The 16,496-nt window shown below is 48.7% G+C and overlaps 4 protein-coding genes across 4 annotated transcripts; 2 read left to right on the top strand and 2 right to left on the bottom strand.

The window, feature by feature from the left end:
• Window positions 1-256: 256 nt before the first annotated feature.
• CRP7 (40S ribosomal protein S21) lies at window positions 257-597 on the top strand (the record flags this gene model as incomplete). Its single annotated transcript, XM_044845451.1, has 2 exons — window positions 257-288; window positions 366-597. The coding sequence occupies 2 exons, from the start codon at window positions 257-259 to the stop codon at window positions 595-597; spliced, it is 264 nt and encodes an 87-aa protein (XP_044711367.1).
• A 927-nt stretch (window positions 598-1,524) lies between these two features.
• On the bottom strand, window positions 1,525-3,404 carry FPOAC1_000839 (uncharacterized protein; the record flags this gene model as incomplete). Its single annotated transcript, XM_044845450.1, has 3 exons — window positions 1,525-1,870; window positions 1,926-2,126; window positions 2,170-3,404. The coding sequence occupies 3 exons, from the start codon at window positions 3,402-3,404 to the stop codon at window positions 1,525-1,527; spliced, it is 1,782 nt and encodes a 593-aa protein (XP_044711366.1).
• A 1,551-nt stretch (window positions 3,405-4,955) lies between these two features.
• Window positions 4,956-6,575, top strand: FPOAC1_000838 (uncharacterized protein; the record flags this gene model as incomplete). The annotated part of the gene is made up of 1 exon (XM_044845449.1): window positions 4,956-6,575. The coding sequence occupies one exon, from the start codon at window positions 4,956-4,958 to the stop codon at window positions 6,573-6,575; it is 1,620 nt and encodes a 539-aa protein (XP_044711365.1).
• Window positions 6,576-13,370: 6,795 nt separating this feature from the next.
• Window positions 13,371-15,334, bottom strand: FPOAC1_000837 (uncharacterized protein; the record flags this gene model as incomplete). Its single annotated transcript, XM_044845448.1, has 2 exons — window positions 13,371-14,156; window positions 14,330-15,334. The coding sequence occupies 2 exons, from the start codon at window positions 15,332-15,334 to the stop codon at window positions 13,371-13,373; spliced, it is 1,791 nt and encodes a 596-aa protein (XP_044711364.1).
• Window positions 15,335-16,496: the final 1,162 nt, after the last annotated feature.

Below are 16,496 nucleotides of genomic sequence, written 5' to 3'. Positions count from 1 at the left end.
CAAGGGGGTCCGCCGCCAAACTCGACGCTAGGAATGCAGCTGGCTTTCGCGAAGGTACGCGTTATCACATGACCGTGCCACACGTGACTTGAGTTCACGAGGAAGGAGCGATGAGCTCAATAGGGCCGGTCAGCCCCACACCACAAAATTGAAAAACACCTTAAACGTTCTCCTTCTCCCACTTGCGACGACCTGACCTCCCGCCGACACTACCACTCAAAACCACCCAAAACCACTCCTCTTCAAATCAGCCAAAATGGAGAACGACCGCGGCGAGATTGTGGACCTGTAAGACATCACCTAGGACATTGCATATAGACATGCGAAGGAATAGATGAATTATGATACTGATACCGCATCACCAGTTACGTCCCCCGCAAGTGCAGCGCCACCAACCGCATCATCAAGGCCAAGGATCACGGCTCTGTCCAGATCTCCATTGCCAAGGTTGACGAGAACGGTCGTGCCATCCAGGGCGAGAACCACGTCTACGCCCTCTGCGGTTTCGTCCGAGCCATGGGCGAGAGCGACGACTCCCTCAACCGACTGGCCCAGCGCGACGGCCTCCTCAAGAGCGTCTGGAGCGGACAGCGATAAATCAATAAAGTGTGGGAAAAAGTTACTCGACATCTGGTTCTGAGAATCCTCGAAAAGGAATTCTGATACGAATGGACCACAGGGTTTTGGGTTCGGGCACGAAGGCAATGGGTGAAAGAAACTAGGGTTGGCTGCATCTAGCAAATCCACTTCGAGGCGTTCGGCTCGATTTTGAGACAACATTACGATATCCCGAATCCGTGTTTGAAGATGTGATAAACTGGCTACATTCCCCCCGATACGGCTGGCGAAGTCTCCTCGGACAGACCTTACAAGTCAACCCACTCCGAGGATTCTGGGGCTACTCTGATAGTCTCCATGCCGCAGATTGACTAGGCTCTGAAAAAGCCGTAGCGCTCAAGTCGTTTGCTATGGTACAGATACGGGTCTAACATGAATTTTCAATTATGTGATAATCTTGAGTATGTGCTATTGTTGTATGGCTTGACATGATCATCCGAGGTCATTGCATCCAGCAATTACGTAGATGAGGTGCACAGATCACTTGTTATTATCAATTTTTGCCTGTTCTGGTATCATCATGCGCAATCCTTTACATGACATAGCGTTGAAGTACAAACATATGTGTATCTTGTTATTTCTTGAAATGATGAATGTCTCAGCGACTCATAACATATATATTCCAGCTGCACCATACTTAACTCGGTGTTCAATATTGAGAAACAATTTCTGGAACTATTGTGCCTTACACGCTACTATTGCTCCTGTCTACCTAGTATTAGACGAATGCATACATACTTGCTGATTATAGCAGTTCGAAACTTATACTCTGAATAGGGTATCTATCTTAGACTAGTATAAATATTACCTCAAATGCCTCCTTGCATTTCTGAAATAATTTGGACAAGTGTGTCAAGATTGCCCAGACTGAGGATGGGGTATATACATCCACCTGTTTCGCTCACCTCACTCATCGATAGCAAGTCCCTCTTTATAGACCGCCAACGCTCGCTCCCGGCAATTTTTGTGTGTGACGATAGGTTCGGGGTACCCGTTCTTCTTGGCTCGGGGACCGGCCTTTCGATTATACGGATCATGGATCGCCTTACTGTCAAGGTCCTTCAGTTCAGGAACCCACTTGCGTATGTAATCGCCGTTAGGATCAAACTTTTCGCTCTGTAACAAAGGATTGAAGATACGGAAGTATGGTTGAGGGTCAACACCAACACTGGCACTAAAACCCCAACCGCCGTTGTTCGAGGCAAAGTCACCATCAACGAGATGTTCCATAAAGTATCTCTCGCCTTTTCGCCTGTATTGAAGTTAATGAACAAATCCAACAAGCCATGACATGAGGAGTATCTTACCAATCCAACAAAAGGTCCTTGGCCAGAAACGAAGCGACGATCATGCGGCATCGATTGTGCATATAACCCATTGTGTTCATCTGTCGCATAGCTGCATCAACAATTGGAAAACCTGTCCGGCCCTCACACCACGCTGCAAAGTGGTCGTTATCATATGACCACGATATGTTCGAGTATTCTGGCTTGAAAGGTTTGTTCATACTGCCCATGTTAGCGAAGAAATAAACTTGCAGTCTTTACTTACCAGACGTAAGGCCAGTTGACGAGAACATGCTTGTAAAAGTCGCGCCATGCAACTTCACTAATCCACGTCTGGATACCGTCATTGCCTCCATTCAATTTTTTGGTCTTGTTTCTGTCACGCGCGGTTCGCACACATGTTCTCGCACTGATTGTTCCAGATGCTAGATGGACCGATAGGGAGGATGTGGCTGCATCAGCTGGTATGTTCCTCTTCTCGTGGTAGTTTCCAATCCTCTCTTCGCAAAATTTGTCCAGGCGCTTCATTGCCTCATGCTCTCCGCATGGCCACAGCGAGCGTAATCGCTCCTTCTCCTCATCGCCAAGTCGTTTGTTCTTAGGCGCTTCAGGAATTTGAACATCGAATAGCTTTTTGTACTTCTTGCGCGCGCTGTCCGGGTTCTTCTCAGGCTGCTCGTACAGCTCCAATAGGTCGAGATTCTCGTGGATGTGAGCAATCCATGTCTTGAACCACGGACTGTAGACTGCGTATTGCTTTCCAGCACCAGTGTGAAGCTCCCCTGGAGGAACAATGCAGGTGTCGTGGACGACTTCGAGTGCTTTACCATTCTCTGCAAAATCCTTGATCATGGTAGCCTCTCTTCTTAGTTCATCAACCTCATACTCCATGTTGGCATACATGTGACTTGCGCCCCATTCATCCATGAGCTCCAGTATTCGATCGGGGATATGTTTCCTTTTCTCAACTGTCTCGACATAGAGCGGGATATCAAGTTTTGCGAGGTCTTCCTTTATAACTGAAAGTGTCCGCAGCATAAAGTCGATTCGCGCTGGGGCTCTGAGATGGGCTTCGTAGTCTTGTGGACTGATGATGTACAGAGCAATCAACGGAACACCGGCTTCTTTCGCCTTGTCGCTTGCCAAAGCCAAGGCTCTGTTGTCTGATATTCTCAAATCCATTTTGAACCAATGAACAACCGCATCCTTGACATCGATGCTTTTGCGTTCCTTTGCCGTGACCTCGAGAGCATCAATCAGGAGTTCAATTGGACGGGGAATCTCGTCATCGTTGTAGGCGCGAGCTCGCGCATTGCTCATTTCCGGCGGGTAATACTTTCGGATTGCGATCCCGTTCTCTTCGGCCTCCTGGGCTTTGTGATGGGGTTGCCGCAAAGCATCTGTTGAGCTGGATACTTTCGTCTTGGTGGTCTTTACCTTTTTAGCTGTACCGCCTGCTGAGGGAGACGAGGACTCGCGCTTGAGTCTCTTGGAGGGCATTGTTGTGAATTTCGCAAGCGACAAGAATGTACTATTTCGAGGTGTCTGTGATTGTAATCTGAGAGATAATTGTAAAACTCTCAGGGGTAGTACCTGCATGCGCGATCCAAATCGCGACATGAAAAGGCGTGTATGGGGCACAGTAAGGCAGTTTCGATTGTGTATATGGAGTGAAGTGGCTAGGAAAAGGAGAAAACGCACCAGATTTTCATACTCGAATCATCGGCTTCTCACACTATACCCATACCTGACTACCTTAGTAGTAACAACAACAGTGGCTGACTGGAAAGCGTGAAACTTCGATTTGAAATACGTCATGATGTCCCTGGCGATCGAAGCTTCCACTGAAGGGATCTGAGATTCACAGATCTTTGGAGGTTTAGTGTCCGATCTGCTTCTGTAATTGGTCAGCATCTGTCCTTGTTTGTTTCTGTAGCAGTCCGTCAAGAAGCACGTGCTTGATTTAATATACCTTACCCGCCTACTGCTACCTCTATAGAGGCCTTCAGTTGTAACCGGAGTGTAGGAAAAGATGAAAGAAGGACCATTCCTAGCATCTCTCATCCTTTTTTCTTTCTACTCAATTCAAGATGCCTGGATGCCTTAGAGAGTTCACGATGAGGTCTACTCAATGTCGCTATCTCGGCCCAATATCGTCAATTGCCATGATTGGCTACAGAAGCCATAAAGAAACATAGCATTGTCATATTACCTTTGTCTTTTTAGGGTAATTTATCTGGATGCCATTATTGTGCTACTGGCATTCAGGCAGCATATAAATAGGTAAGCAGCTAATCACTTACCTCCAAGCAGTGAATTGCCTATGACCCAGTAAGTTTAGGTATTAGACCAGAAAGTCAACACCGGCAGCTTCGCCTTGGCCTTCCGCAACCGAGCTTTATGATTGGTTGAGTGTTGTCTTCAGGCAGGAGTGGTAGCCTGATACCTTGCCTGGATCCTTCAATGCCTGCGCGTGTCAATCTCGCGCGTTTCTATCACCATCAGGACACATGATACCACACTGACGTTCATATCATAAATTTTGCGAGGCTTTTAAACTTGCTATTCTTTTCATTGAATGTTGCCGTGGCCCGCGACCCGTGACGCGAGTCGGCGAGCCAAATATTTTATTTGACTTTGAACACCATCAAAGGAAAGAAGAATATCCAAACACACCCCCTTCTGTCAACTTGTACAACGGACTTTTGTCGTATTTGGCGAGTCTGAATGGTGGCAACGAAGTTGTGAAGCATAATCGGCTCTGGTACCTGAACACTGTTTTCTCCGACCTCCCAATCTGGTTCAGTATACATCCTCATCAGACTCGCATGCTGTGCGCCGCTTCTTTGCATACCTGCATTTCTGCAACGAGATCCCACAGAATACCCATCAAATATACGGCTCCAGGTGTCACGCTGAAATAGAATCAACCTCGATTTCATTTCACCGAAGGTAATCTGCAGTAGCAGTCTTATTATCACTCGCCGCCGCTTTCGCGAGTTGGAAGAACTGCTCTACTGTTTCAAACGTCGTCCCGTTCCCCCATCAGCCATGTCCCTTAACAAGTCATGGCGGCCCCTGCCGCTTCAGTCGTCCCCTGATCTGCCTATCCTCCTGGTATCCTTCCATACAGATACGTCAGCGTACACTATTCACATAACCGACATGGCCAATATGTGGACCGAGTCACTTGATCGCAAGGCAATTTTCATGAGAGGGTGGAACGAAAACACTAGTATCGACCCCAGTGATACTCCAGATAACATGGCCAAATTCTTGGCAAGTATCAGCACTGCTTTGGACTCTTCTCAGCCAGGTCACTACGAAACGAGTCTTCGCTTAGACCATGATAGTAGGTCTGAAGCAGGCGAGGACGATCTCGCTCTCAGTATCACTTGCGAAATTCCTGGACTACAGCCACTCAAATGGCCCATGTACTTGAAGAAATTGCCCGCAATCAACATAGCCACGAACCTTGTGCTCCCGTTAATACAAGCACACCATGCAAAAGACTTGGAAATTGCATCTCTGGTTCAGAGCTTGGGGCATAAAGACGCGGTATTGACCAAACTCTTGGACAAACTGGAAGCAATGGGAACAGGTATGGAGCATATCTTCAATGTTCTTTCCGGCAAGAAGAAGATATCCAGAAGCACAGCAGCGGAAAAGGTGCCTGGCCTTGCGCCTTTCGATCGCAGGCGATGGAAGGAGGATCTTCAGTATAAACAAGACAGCCCCAATAATCCACAATCATTAGTCGAGAGTGTTTTCGCAAACGGAGGGCTTGAATTCGAGCCGATGCCGAACAGCACCGAGTCACCTCAGCTGGATCAATGGTGGCGGAATTTCGAAGGTGTTTCGTCTGTTACACAACAACAGCAGCAGCAAAAAGCGGCTGTTGCAGTCAGCTCCTCGGTCCCAAAGAACACGGAAATATGTCACGTCGAGGATGGTGATGACGATTTCCAGGTTCAATCTACGCCCCCGCATCTTGCGTCCAAACAGAAATCGACCGACGCAAAGGAGACACTGGCCACTGATGATGCCTCTACAGAGGGTGAATCAGCAGACAGTGTATCACCAGCCCGAAACGTACAAAAGGTGGACAAGCCAGCCCGTCGTCTGGGTGCGCTGGGTAAAAAGAAGCAGTCGACCCCACCCCCTTCCCCTGGCCCGATTCCACCTCAGAGAAGGTCGGATTCAAGGACCCAGCAGCAAGACGATTCGGAGACGGCATCCGAAGCAGAGGAGGACGATGCAGCGGTTTATCCTCCGGCCAAGGACCCGATCCCGTCGTCTGTTTCCCCTGCCCGGCCCCTGACAAAGAAGACTGGTCTAGGACGCATTGGAGGGGCCAAGTCAAAGCATCCAGCCGAGAAAAGCTCTGCACATGTTGAACCAGAGGTGATTGAAATCAGTGAGCCTAGCACACCTGCAGTTTCACATCGCCCGCCTCGAAAGTTGGGTGTTATTGGGAGACAAGCAGCCACCCAGGAAGATTCAGCACCAAGTTCTAGTGAACGGGGTCGATCTGATGCAAAGGCATCTACACCCGAGCCGAAAGTAAGAGAAACTTCGCAGGAGCGGGCTGACAGGCGACGCGAGGAACTGAAAAAGGAACTCGAGAAGAAGGCGGCAGCTGGTCCCGCGAAGAAGAAACGAAGGTTTTAGGTGTACTTGTGACCTCCCCTCCGAAATACGAGCGGATTTAGACCTCGCTCATATCAATTTGTCAAGATCGTCCGACTCAAATAGCAAGGACGTGATGGGTACAATTCTCTACAACTAAGAACGATGTTCCGGTACGGCGTACCCTCCGTGGCCAAGCTGGCGAGAATGCTCAGGCCTTTGAGCCGTATCGTTTCGAGAGTTGAGCTACTTGGATGTAACCAGCGTTCGTTTTGGACAGCCAACATTCGTAACAAGCACATGTATCTCAAACACACCATCAGTGTTTTTTACATGTTGGGATTCAATACGATATTGAAACGACTTCAATAGAGAGGAACTCATCGTTTCATGTGTGTACACAATGGACGCGTACAGTATCTACCTAACAACGTAGAGCGCCATCGATGTAATTACATGTGTTCATGTTGTGGAAGCCGAACAGGAGTATATTTGTGAAACCGCATCAAACGGTACAGAATCCTACAGCTGCCGTCATACACCAAGCACTACAGCTCGGCGTATTCCTTGAATATATACACGCCAGCGCCGTTGTTCGAATATGCATTGCTGGCCGCTCGCAAGAAGTTCAAGAAGTTGATACTAGACTGACACGCCATTCATGCCGCAAGATATCTTTCGCCGGGATCACAATGAGAAACTCGCTATGTACCGGTGACCCTCTCTCATACCCCAATTCCAAGCGGATGTTAAGGAGCTCAACCGGTAGCAAGTTTTTAACCGGAACAGGTACGAAAGATGTCGGCGGAAGCTATTCTCCAGCGAAGATCAAATTGATCTTTCACAAAGTAAACTATCGATAGCCCTCCCCGCCAATCACCTCATAGCCCATGAATTCATTCGTGTCTTCGTCTATGCAGGATAACGGTATCCGAAGTATGGTGTTTTTACTAGTCGTTCATTTGGTCCCAGAAACGATGTTTCTCGTTTCTAGTCTCGGTGTATATCTTCATTTACAGATTAAGGTGGTTTTCCAAAGCAAGCACCATCGGATTTTGAAGCAAAGGGGTTACAGACAGTTCTAGGACAATGGTCCTCGACGACCAACACCATAACAATCGTACGATTGAGGCTTGAAGAGGCGTTCCATGGCTTACGGCTGGACAGACGCTGAAGACACATTTCGAACTTCGAAGGCACCACTTTCTGAAGAACTGCCAGACTTGGTCATGTTGCATCTTCGAGGTGCACTGTCATTGGATAGATGCGAAAGTATTGTGTTGTAAATGAGGGGCTATGTTGGGACTTAACTTGGCATACACCATCTATCACGCGGCAGTCGCACACAACGGCAATGCATCAAACAGGTGAGATGGTGGCACACACTCTGGTCGTTTTCTCGTACTTGAAAGGTGGCAGATCCCTGTCAGGCTGGATTGGCGTAAATTGCCAAGACGCGCTTGGAGGAGTGTGTTTAGGTAGGGCCAGTGAAGATGCGTGCAGAAGCTGGAGAAGTCCGAGGTCCATGTCAGTGTGGCATTACAGAATTCCCTACAACAAGGGTCCTCTTGCAGGGATTATGAATGCGCACGCCATGACAATAGGGACCAACAGACTAGAAGCTGGTCTAGGCGACGAGAGTGTCTGCAAAGAGAGAAGAAAGAAGGACTGCGATACAGCGGTTTCAACAATCGAGGAATCAAGCCAGTCTAGCTGGGATATCGTCAGGGCTGTTATGGCAAGATGACATCAAGCCTTGAAGCATTCAGTACACACCCTGTCTTGGACACCAGTGCTGGTATTTCGAATGTTTTGCTTAACTAGCTACAAGGATATTCGCCCTCAGACATGGGCATTTCGGCGAACTCTTGAGTCAGGACGGCCAATTATTGTGATGAGCGATGACTCTGTTTATCACCGTCACTTCAGCGTGCGGCTTGACGATCATCTCTAATAAAGGAATCGTTTGTCTCGCGGGCTCAATCAGATCCATGGGTGGGTCGGGTGTTGGTTAAGCTCTATTTAAGATCTCAAAAAGCCTGGCAGTTGTCGCGATCTAGTAACGAAATCTTAACAGATCGTGATACCATCTCGATAGTGGATCAAAGTGGCTGCCAATGTTCGTTAGATCGTACCAGGTACCGGGTTATGGAACATGAGTCCGACCGCCAGCATTTTGATCAATGGGTGATTCTCTCCGAATTAGGACGCGGCACAGTATAACAGGGGATAATGATCGACGATTAGTCGTCTGAGATGGCCCCTGGTTGCGCCATGAGAAGTCACGGGCTGCACTACAAATCTCGCAGCACCCTGTTAGTGTCGCATTCATCTACCTCCCGTGCGTTATTGCCGCTGAGGTCTTTGCGTGCTCCTGTACATCCTGGATATGCATCACAGTCTATGACAGTGTCAGCCATGTTTGATGGTTCGCAGCTCCCACGTACCACGCAATCAATGGCAGATCAAGAACCCAAAAGCATGGCCAGATTGGAAGTTGTGCATGTCAGCATGCTTCAATTTTGAGCAGTTGGCGTGTGCAGCGTTGGTGACATTGGATTTCTGGGCGAAATAACAGACCAATGAGGGTTGCAGAGATCGCAGAGACAAGCCGATCACCACCATCTCTTTTGACATGAGATTATGTGCTTCGTTGGTGGAGAGAGCAAAAATAGATACTAAGGTACTATTACATGTGGCTTCTCAGGGCGCAAAGTGACCACGCATTGCTCATTTTTGGATCAAAACTGGCATGGAATATTACGATGCTGCGCCGCAGTATTTGGGAAATCGCGGTCCCCTCAAGCTGCAGGGTTGCATGGATAACACTCGGTGCTCACATCACAGGAGTGTCCCCAATCTGAGCAAGGGTGATGGTTAGGTGTCCCTTCTCTTCGATCGCCTGGAGACTACAGTAATTACAATGCGTGTGTCCTGTAATTGGCGTCCATAGATGAGAGCTGACAAGTATTGTTTAAACATTACGTCTTTCAGCTTTAGAGACTGTTTAGAGGTACATCATCGGCAACTTCACCTCCCGAGCTATATAGCGTTCGAATTTGTATATTTTACCGCTTCGGGAAACAAGAGAAACTGATCCATGCGACGACAATAACAAGTGCAAATGGACGAAGCTTCAAAAGATCCACCCATACATCCTGGATGTTAATCGTGCCCCGCGGCCCACACTTGGGATCTTATTGTTTCAACGCACACAGTGAGTAGGATGGATCTGCCAGTTACGACAGGGAAATGCCATGCTGTCATGCTCTTCTTAGCTCCTAGTTCCCTTGTCGTCGAGCTGCAGAGGACGCTAGACGAGACAGGTGTCTGAAGCGTGGCACTAGAGCACTATGAATGCACGTACTGCAGTATTCTCAGCTCCACTAACCGTTGATCGCAAGCCATGGTTGGTGCAGAACGCCTTATTCCTATTGTCATTGTTGGCTCCGAAGCTAATCTTGAGCGAATCCCTATTTCTAAACGGTGAAGCATATCGGAGTGCACACCAAGATCAGAGGCGTCTTGCTTTTGGTTGCCTATTTGGGTTTCGTGCTATTAGGCTGGGCATGGAAGCGCATCAAGGTTCGGAGATCCTGCGAGGAAAGGGATAACGTGCTTGGCCTAAGAGAAACCTCGTTCAAGAATGATGGTCATCACCCGGCCCGTTCCTGGTTGAGTTCAAAGTAGTTGACCTGTCAAGGTGTCAAACGCCCACTCATGATGAGTAGTGCAATCAGCAGCCGCTACTTTGAAGTTTAATATGTAATGGCCAGAAGAAGGATGGAGATCTCATTTTGTCGGTCACACCTGCCGAACATTTTCGCTCGATATTCTGTGATGAGCTTTCTTTTCATTGCCTGTTTCATGAGGAGCTCACTCCCTTTTACTCTTTATAGCACACACCACACTGTGCATATATATATATATATATATATATGCATATATATACTTGGGTTTTGGATCTTGCTTGTGTCACTATAGTGACCGTTTTCTCGGAACCTGTGGGCTGTCGACGCCTGAGATATGAGCCCGCGGCCGACAAAAAGTCTTAAGACATTGCATATCTCGATTAGTGAGGGCTGGACAGCTCCACACCACCAGGTATTGTGTGCTTAGTACCTAGGTAGGCAAGGGATGATGTTAATCAACGAGAATGGACTCAGTCGGTAGTGCAATGTATGAACAAGGGAAAGATGTAAAGCGTTCCTATTCACGGAATTCACTGACGACGGGGATGCTGAAGAAAAATGGAGACTGAAGAAGCCCATCAACAGCGATTTGAGACATATAATAAGACTTTACCGTACAAGGAATACAATTCGGGGTCGTTGTCGCTTATTAGCGTGAGTGCCTTTACAAGATGTGACTCTTTTCGTGAGCCTAGCCAAGCTTCTAATGACACGACGCTCGGCAGATGTTGCGCCTGGCTTCTACAGTACTGAATAATCCTGTCCGCTGTGCCTGAAAGGCAGAATGTATGTGCAGAACGGTCTCAACGACATGGAACGCCTGCTCTCTTGCGGTCGAAACGGCCCTGGGACCCGCGCCGATAAGCAACTGTCTTCTTGATCTTAGCATACCTGCGGCTCGATCCTCCTATGCTGATCGTGTCAGTATGTGAGTGGAGTAGAGTCGGGGAACGTCGGTATCCCGCTCTCAGGTTAGCTGAAGCGCTTGTGTATCAAGCTTGGCCTTGAGATTCTATTCACTTCATTTCTATTAATTCTCAAACATTGCCTTTTCGAGGAAGGACCCTTCTTGACAACGCCAATGTGTGGGCTCCTGGCGATCATATCAAGCCACTCTCACTTAGCTTCGATTGTGCTCGTCTTCTCAAGACCGGGTTACCTCCCCACATTGAGAGTAGCGCAGCTCAGCGCGATAGCGAAGCATCGCGACAGGGTTGCAGGGGTCTGGGATGAATAGGATGAGGGGGTCCGGATCATTCCCCGTTGGCTCAGCTATTCTGTCCCGACAGTTTGGTTCACCAATGAGCAGTGCTTCATCTCTCGACAATGGCCTCATGAACCCTGTCTTTTCCCCACCTACATCTGCGGACTTTGAGCGATCAATAACAGGGTTAAGTGGGCATGGTCTCTTAGACTCGATGCACTGTAACCGAATGAGATTGCGATGAGAACGGTCGGTCAGGACCATCGTCATGTCACTAATGTGATAGATTCATTGACATGGAGAACCTGCTACATTGTCTAAACGATGGATGCTTGGAGGTGTTTAGAGTTTTATTGTGTTGTATTTCTGGCAGGTCTACCAATACTATGTATGAGTCCGTGTCAAACTCTCTTGTAGATTCCCCTCTATCAGATTGTGTTTATCCCATGGGCAATTTACCATATCCGGCTGTCTTCAGCATTCCCGGAGAGGCCAGCCAGTAAAAGGGCACATTTAACAATACGGGTCAAAAGAAGCATGGCTATTTATGTTGGTGGTAAGAAAGGGCGGTGATGATGTGTGCTCTTGGTATTGGTACCGCAAGCGGCATGATAAAAAAAAGCACAGGGGGTGGTGCAAAGAAAAGCAGAACAAGAAAGAAGAAAGCGCTTGTATGTGTGTCTCTGACGATAATTGAGGTCACAGTATGGTTCAAAGAGATACATGAAGGGGGCAGAATGACAAGCCCATTTTATGATGGTGGTGATAAATAATAAACAATAGCTGGAAAGAGATAGAATAACAAAAAATACATTAACACGCTTTAGTGGGACGACGTTTCTAATCGTCTATCCCTTAGCAATTGCCAACCAATAATAATGATGCCTCTTTGTCGTTCCTTGGGGAGCGAAAGATGGAGTGCATCGTCTAAACAAGATTCATAAAGCCACCCATAGACGACGTAAAAGGAAATAAAATGAGAAATAACGATAACGACGAGAATGATGATGCCCAACCAAACTCAAGCCCGAATCGTGTCTATTCAGTCCTTGAAAGTCTCAGGGAGAGCGAATCAATCAATCCTTGTCGGGTTGTAAATGGCATGGTCATTTGGCCCGCGTTCCAGGTAGCGGGAAATATGACAGATATGAAGGGGGAACCAACAATATGACAGAATGTCTTCGTTTCTTCTCGGTCTCGCCCGTAATAGCAGCAGCCCCCCCCCCCTCTCTCTCATATGCCATGACACTGCCAAGACAAGACCAGTTTAGCTGCAGAGAGACTGGAATTACTAAGGGTGCTGCTGTGTTGACTTTGACCGTGTACAGGGCTCAGCCTGCCTCGGCGCTTCGCGCCCAGCCCATGACACCGAGTCCATGCTGACCATGTCTGATCTGGTCCGGATGATCTGTGGCCCGCGGTGACTAACCTCCAGGGTCAACCGTCACTAGGGTTCATCCTTGAGCAGATAGGTAGGTGAGTAAGGTTGAGTGTGTTGGTGCTGTAAATGTAGGTAGGTAGGTACTGGTGCAGTTGTTCAACGTCCTCCCCTGTCGTTTGAAACTGCCACCATCTTTCTTAATCTTACGCCGTCGTGAAAGAAGTCGATGTCCTTTTTTTTCAGAAGCAGTAATTACCAGTCTCAGCTCCTCTTTCCTCTTGTTTTTTTCTCAAACGCGATTCCCGCGGTTAATTTTTCGTATGTACCTGAGAGGTTGACTGTTTTCCTGGTTTTGTTTTTTTGTATTTTCTTTTTTTTTTGTCCCTTTTGCTTTGCTCAACATCTGCACTCGCCAATAACGACCAATTTTGGTGGTATCAACTGCCGCAGCTTTTGTCGGCCGCCAGCAATACAATAACCGGGTTATGTTGTGGTGGTGGAGAGGACAAGAGCAAGCTTCGGAGGGTTTCATACACCTGAGGTTCGGAGGATTTCAGGGCTTAGAGTCCCTGGCCGTTCCAATTGTAGACTGGACTAGGACTGATCCCCATGAGGCGTTCGTTGACTCCGACGCTAGCAGCATTGTGACCACCGCCTTGATAGACGCCCGTGACGTCTACCATACCATACGGATATTCGCACGGAGATGAACCAAGGAACATGCTCTGAGCGCCACTAGGGAGCGCATACGCGGTAGTGCCATGGGTGCTCGCGCTAGAGCTGGAATTGGCTGCATGCGCGTGTATTAGGCTCGGCTCTGGCAGCATGAAACCAAACGCATTCGAGTCGGGTGTCATTGGAGAGTACTCCTGTTTGACGACCGTTTGTGGCATCCGAGGGATCATCATATCTTCGTAGCCCTGTTGTGACTGCGGCTGCGATTGATACATACTTGGCATCGTCGTGCGTCGAATGGGATGAGGGTGAGCCATCATGTGGTGGGACGTTGGTGGCATGTTCGTCTCATGAGTGTAATGGCGTCCACGCAGACTCAGCTTGTTCGCCGAACCATCTCCCTTTCGGCCAGATGAGCCCTTGATTGAAATGGGACTGCCATGTTGGAGTCTGTGGTCATACGGGTGATGATGAATTCTAGCTCCCATGGCTCGTCGTGGTGGTTCTTTTTGACGGTATTTTGTTGTGCTTTCGACTCCATTCTTCACAGCCCAATCTTGAAGCACCCATTCTGTCGGCTTCTTCGAATCGCCACCTTTGGTTGAGCCCTGGTCAGTCGCGTTTGATGCCGGGTCCGAAGACTGCTTGTGGTGTTCTCGTTTGACGAAAGCCTGCAAGAAGGATCCACTGTCAGCCTTAAAGCCCCTAAAAAGAATTGGCCCGTGTTGTGTTGTGGGTGCTTATGCCGCAGGCTACACCTGGGCTTTGAACGGAGCGGAGCGGAGTGCGCAGAAGCGAGATCCGAGACGGGAAATTATGAAGAGCGCAACTTGTCTCAACGTACCTTATTCATGCTCAGATTGTGGCGGATGCTGTTTTGCCAACCTTCAGCATTCTTGCCTGGCCTCCTCACTGCCCTGTCTTTCTTGATGTCCTTGTCGGTGTTCTCGCGAAACCACTGGTAGATCTCTTGGAGTGTCATGGCATAGTCTGGAGCGCTCATGAGAGCTCGGTAAAGGAGCTTGGCGTATGGTTCCTCTGTCTTGGCATTCACCGCGACATCTTTAAGCTCTGGAGCTTCCCTCTTCACTTCTGGGCTCGCACGGTACTCCGGCTCGCCAGCAGGCGAGTCCTGGCGAGTTTTCATATGCACAGGAGTGCCGAGCAAGTGATCTTGTGGGGAGCTGGTGCAAGATAGCGCTCCGGCTGATGAGCTGGGGATTGTCGCTGGGGAGTAGTTGTGTGGCAGGCCGTCATTCTCACTCTCAAAGCTTTGACTCATGGAGCCGCCTGCAAAAGGCGTCAGAACTCGATGGCCTCTGACGGGGTATCCTTCGTTTGATGTTGGAGTGCAAATTCGAAGGTTCTTGAATGAGTTCTGTTGGCTCTGGAGGGTTTCTGGCTGATGCAGAGGAAAGTCTGGAGAGGACCAAGTCCTTGGCGAGATTGGTGAAGGGTTGTAGCAGCTCATCGGGGCACTGCCACTGCTTGGAGAACTTTGGTATGAGTAGTTATCATAATCATCAGGTCCTGGTGGAGGTGAAGGCCAGCCTTGGTGATGGCTTCGAGGTGGATAGTGAAAACCTGGGATGACGGAGGCGTACGGATTCGCATCATGAGTCGGATGTGACCTCTGTTGCTGGTTCTCTTGGTGCTGTGGCAGGACCGGGCCCAGAGGAAGGGGACAGGTTGATGATAGATGAGATGCTTGATCTTGAGGATCCGAAGAGAGGGCATAGTATGACTCCATACCGGTGAGCTCTGGCACGCAAGTTGATTGCTGCTCGTGACCGGGGAGATTATTCGTGTAGCTGGAGGGTTGTCCTTCGCCAGGAAACGGTGGATCCATGGAGGCCTGTGTTGAAGTCAAGGACGGTGTTTGGAAGGAAGTACAGTACGTCTCGTGGTCGTTTGATAGTATTGTCGGGACCAGGAGATTTCTCAACTCATGTACCAAGTAGTGGGAAGCGAAGGAAAAGCCAGAGTAGATGAGATGTATGAGGCGGAGAATGAGGAGAGAAAACGGAAGATAGCAGAACGTTACAATAGACACAATGGGACAAGGACGGGGGGAGGAGAGGAGAGATGGCGATATTTGATGCCGAAGCAAAGACGTTTGTGCCTCCGTCTTCTCGTTTGGGGTAGGGTGTATAGTTGCAGGTCTGGGTGGGTTAGGCTCTTAGGCAACGGCTTCGTTTAGACGGCGATCTGTCGATAAACAACTGCCCGTAGACAGATTCAGAAATCTTAGCTTTAGATCCTCCTACTCCTCCCTCATAAGCATCGAAGCTATGAACATGGGCTCAAAGATCGTAGTCAACTGGAGGGAGGGTGTGGGCCAAGTGAAAAAAAAAAAAAAAGACAGGACGACCAACAGGCGCCCAGCAAGCCATTTCAACTAGGTCTGTGGCCATGGCATACAAGGTCAACGGGCAGGGACGCCATGTGTTGGACACCCCCGGGGTATGCTAGCTCATCACGGCAAGCCATTCTACTAACATGCATTTGTGTATGTGTGCGCTTGTGCTTGTACATGTTGTACTGTGCTGTGTGCGGCCATCAGATACAAATCTGAAGGAAGTTGGACTGGACGCGCAAACGAGTTCTTGCTGGGGACTTTCTGCCTTCTGCTGCCTTCTCTGGTTTGACGTTTGTGAGCTTTGTCATAGGGTTTGCAGCCTCTCAACTGGCACTGTCCCGTCACCTTTCACGCCAGGATGTACATGCGTCTGTATACCCCGGTCTTCTAAAGCTTCCTCTATGCAGCATTTTGCATATCCAATACATTTCTTTTGGTGGAGTAACCTTGCAAGGATAGGTAGACAACAAGTAATAAATTGCATCCTCATCAGGAAGGAAATGGTCCTAGGTCCTCCCTCAGCCACGGTCCAGAACTAAAACGTGCAACACTGTAGCAGAGGAATCTACTAACAAGAAATGTGCCGGTGTTGGTTGGACCAGTCCGGAATGACTTGTGTTGCATGCTGCCCCTTTGCGTGTCGCCAAATCTG

Source organism: Fusarium poae, chromosome 1 (genome assembly GCF_019609905.1).
Source record: "Fusarium poae strain DAOMC 252244 chromosome 1, whole genome shotgun sequence".
Lineage (NCBI taxonomy): Eukaryota > Fungi > Ascomycota > Sordariomycetes > Hypocreales > Nectriaceae > Fusarium > Fusarium poae.
Note: the sequence above shows the minus strand (reverse complement) of the source record. Positions and strands in the feature narration are given on the sequence as shown.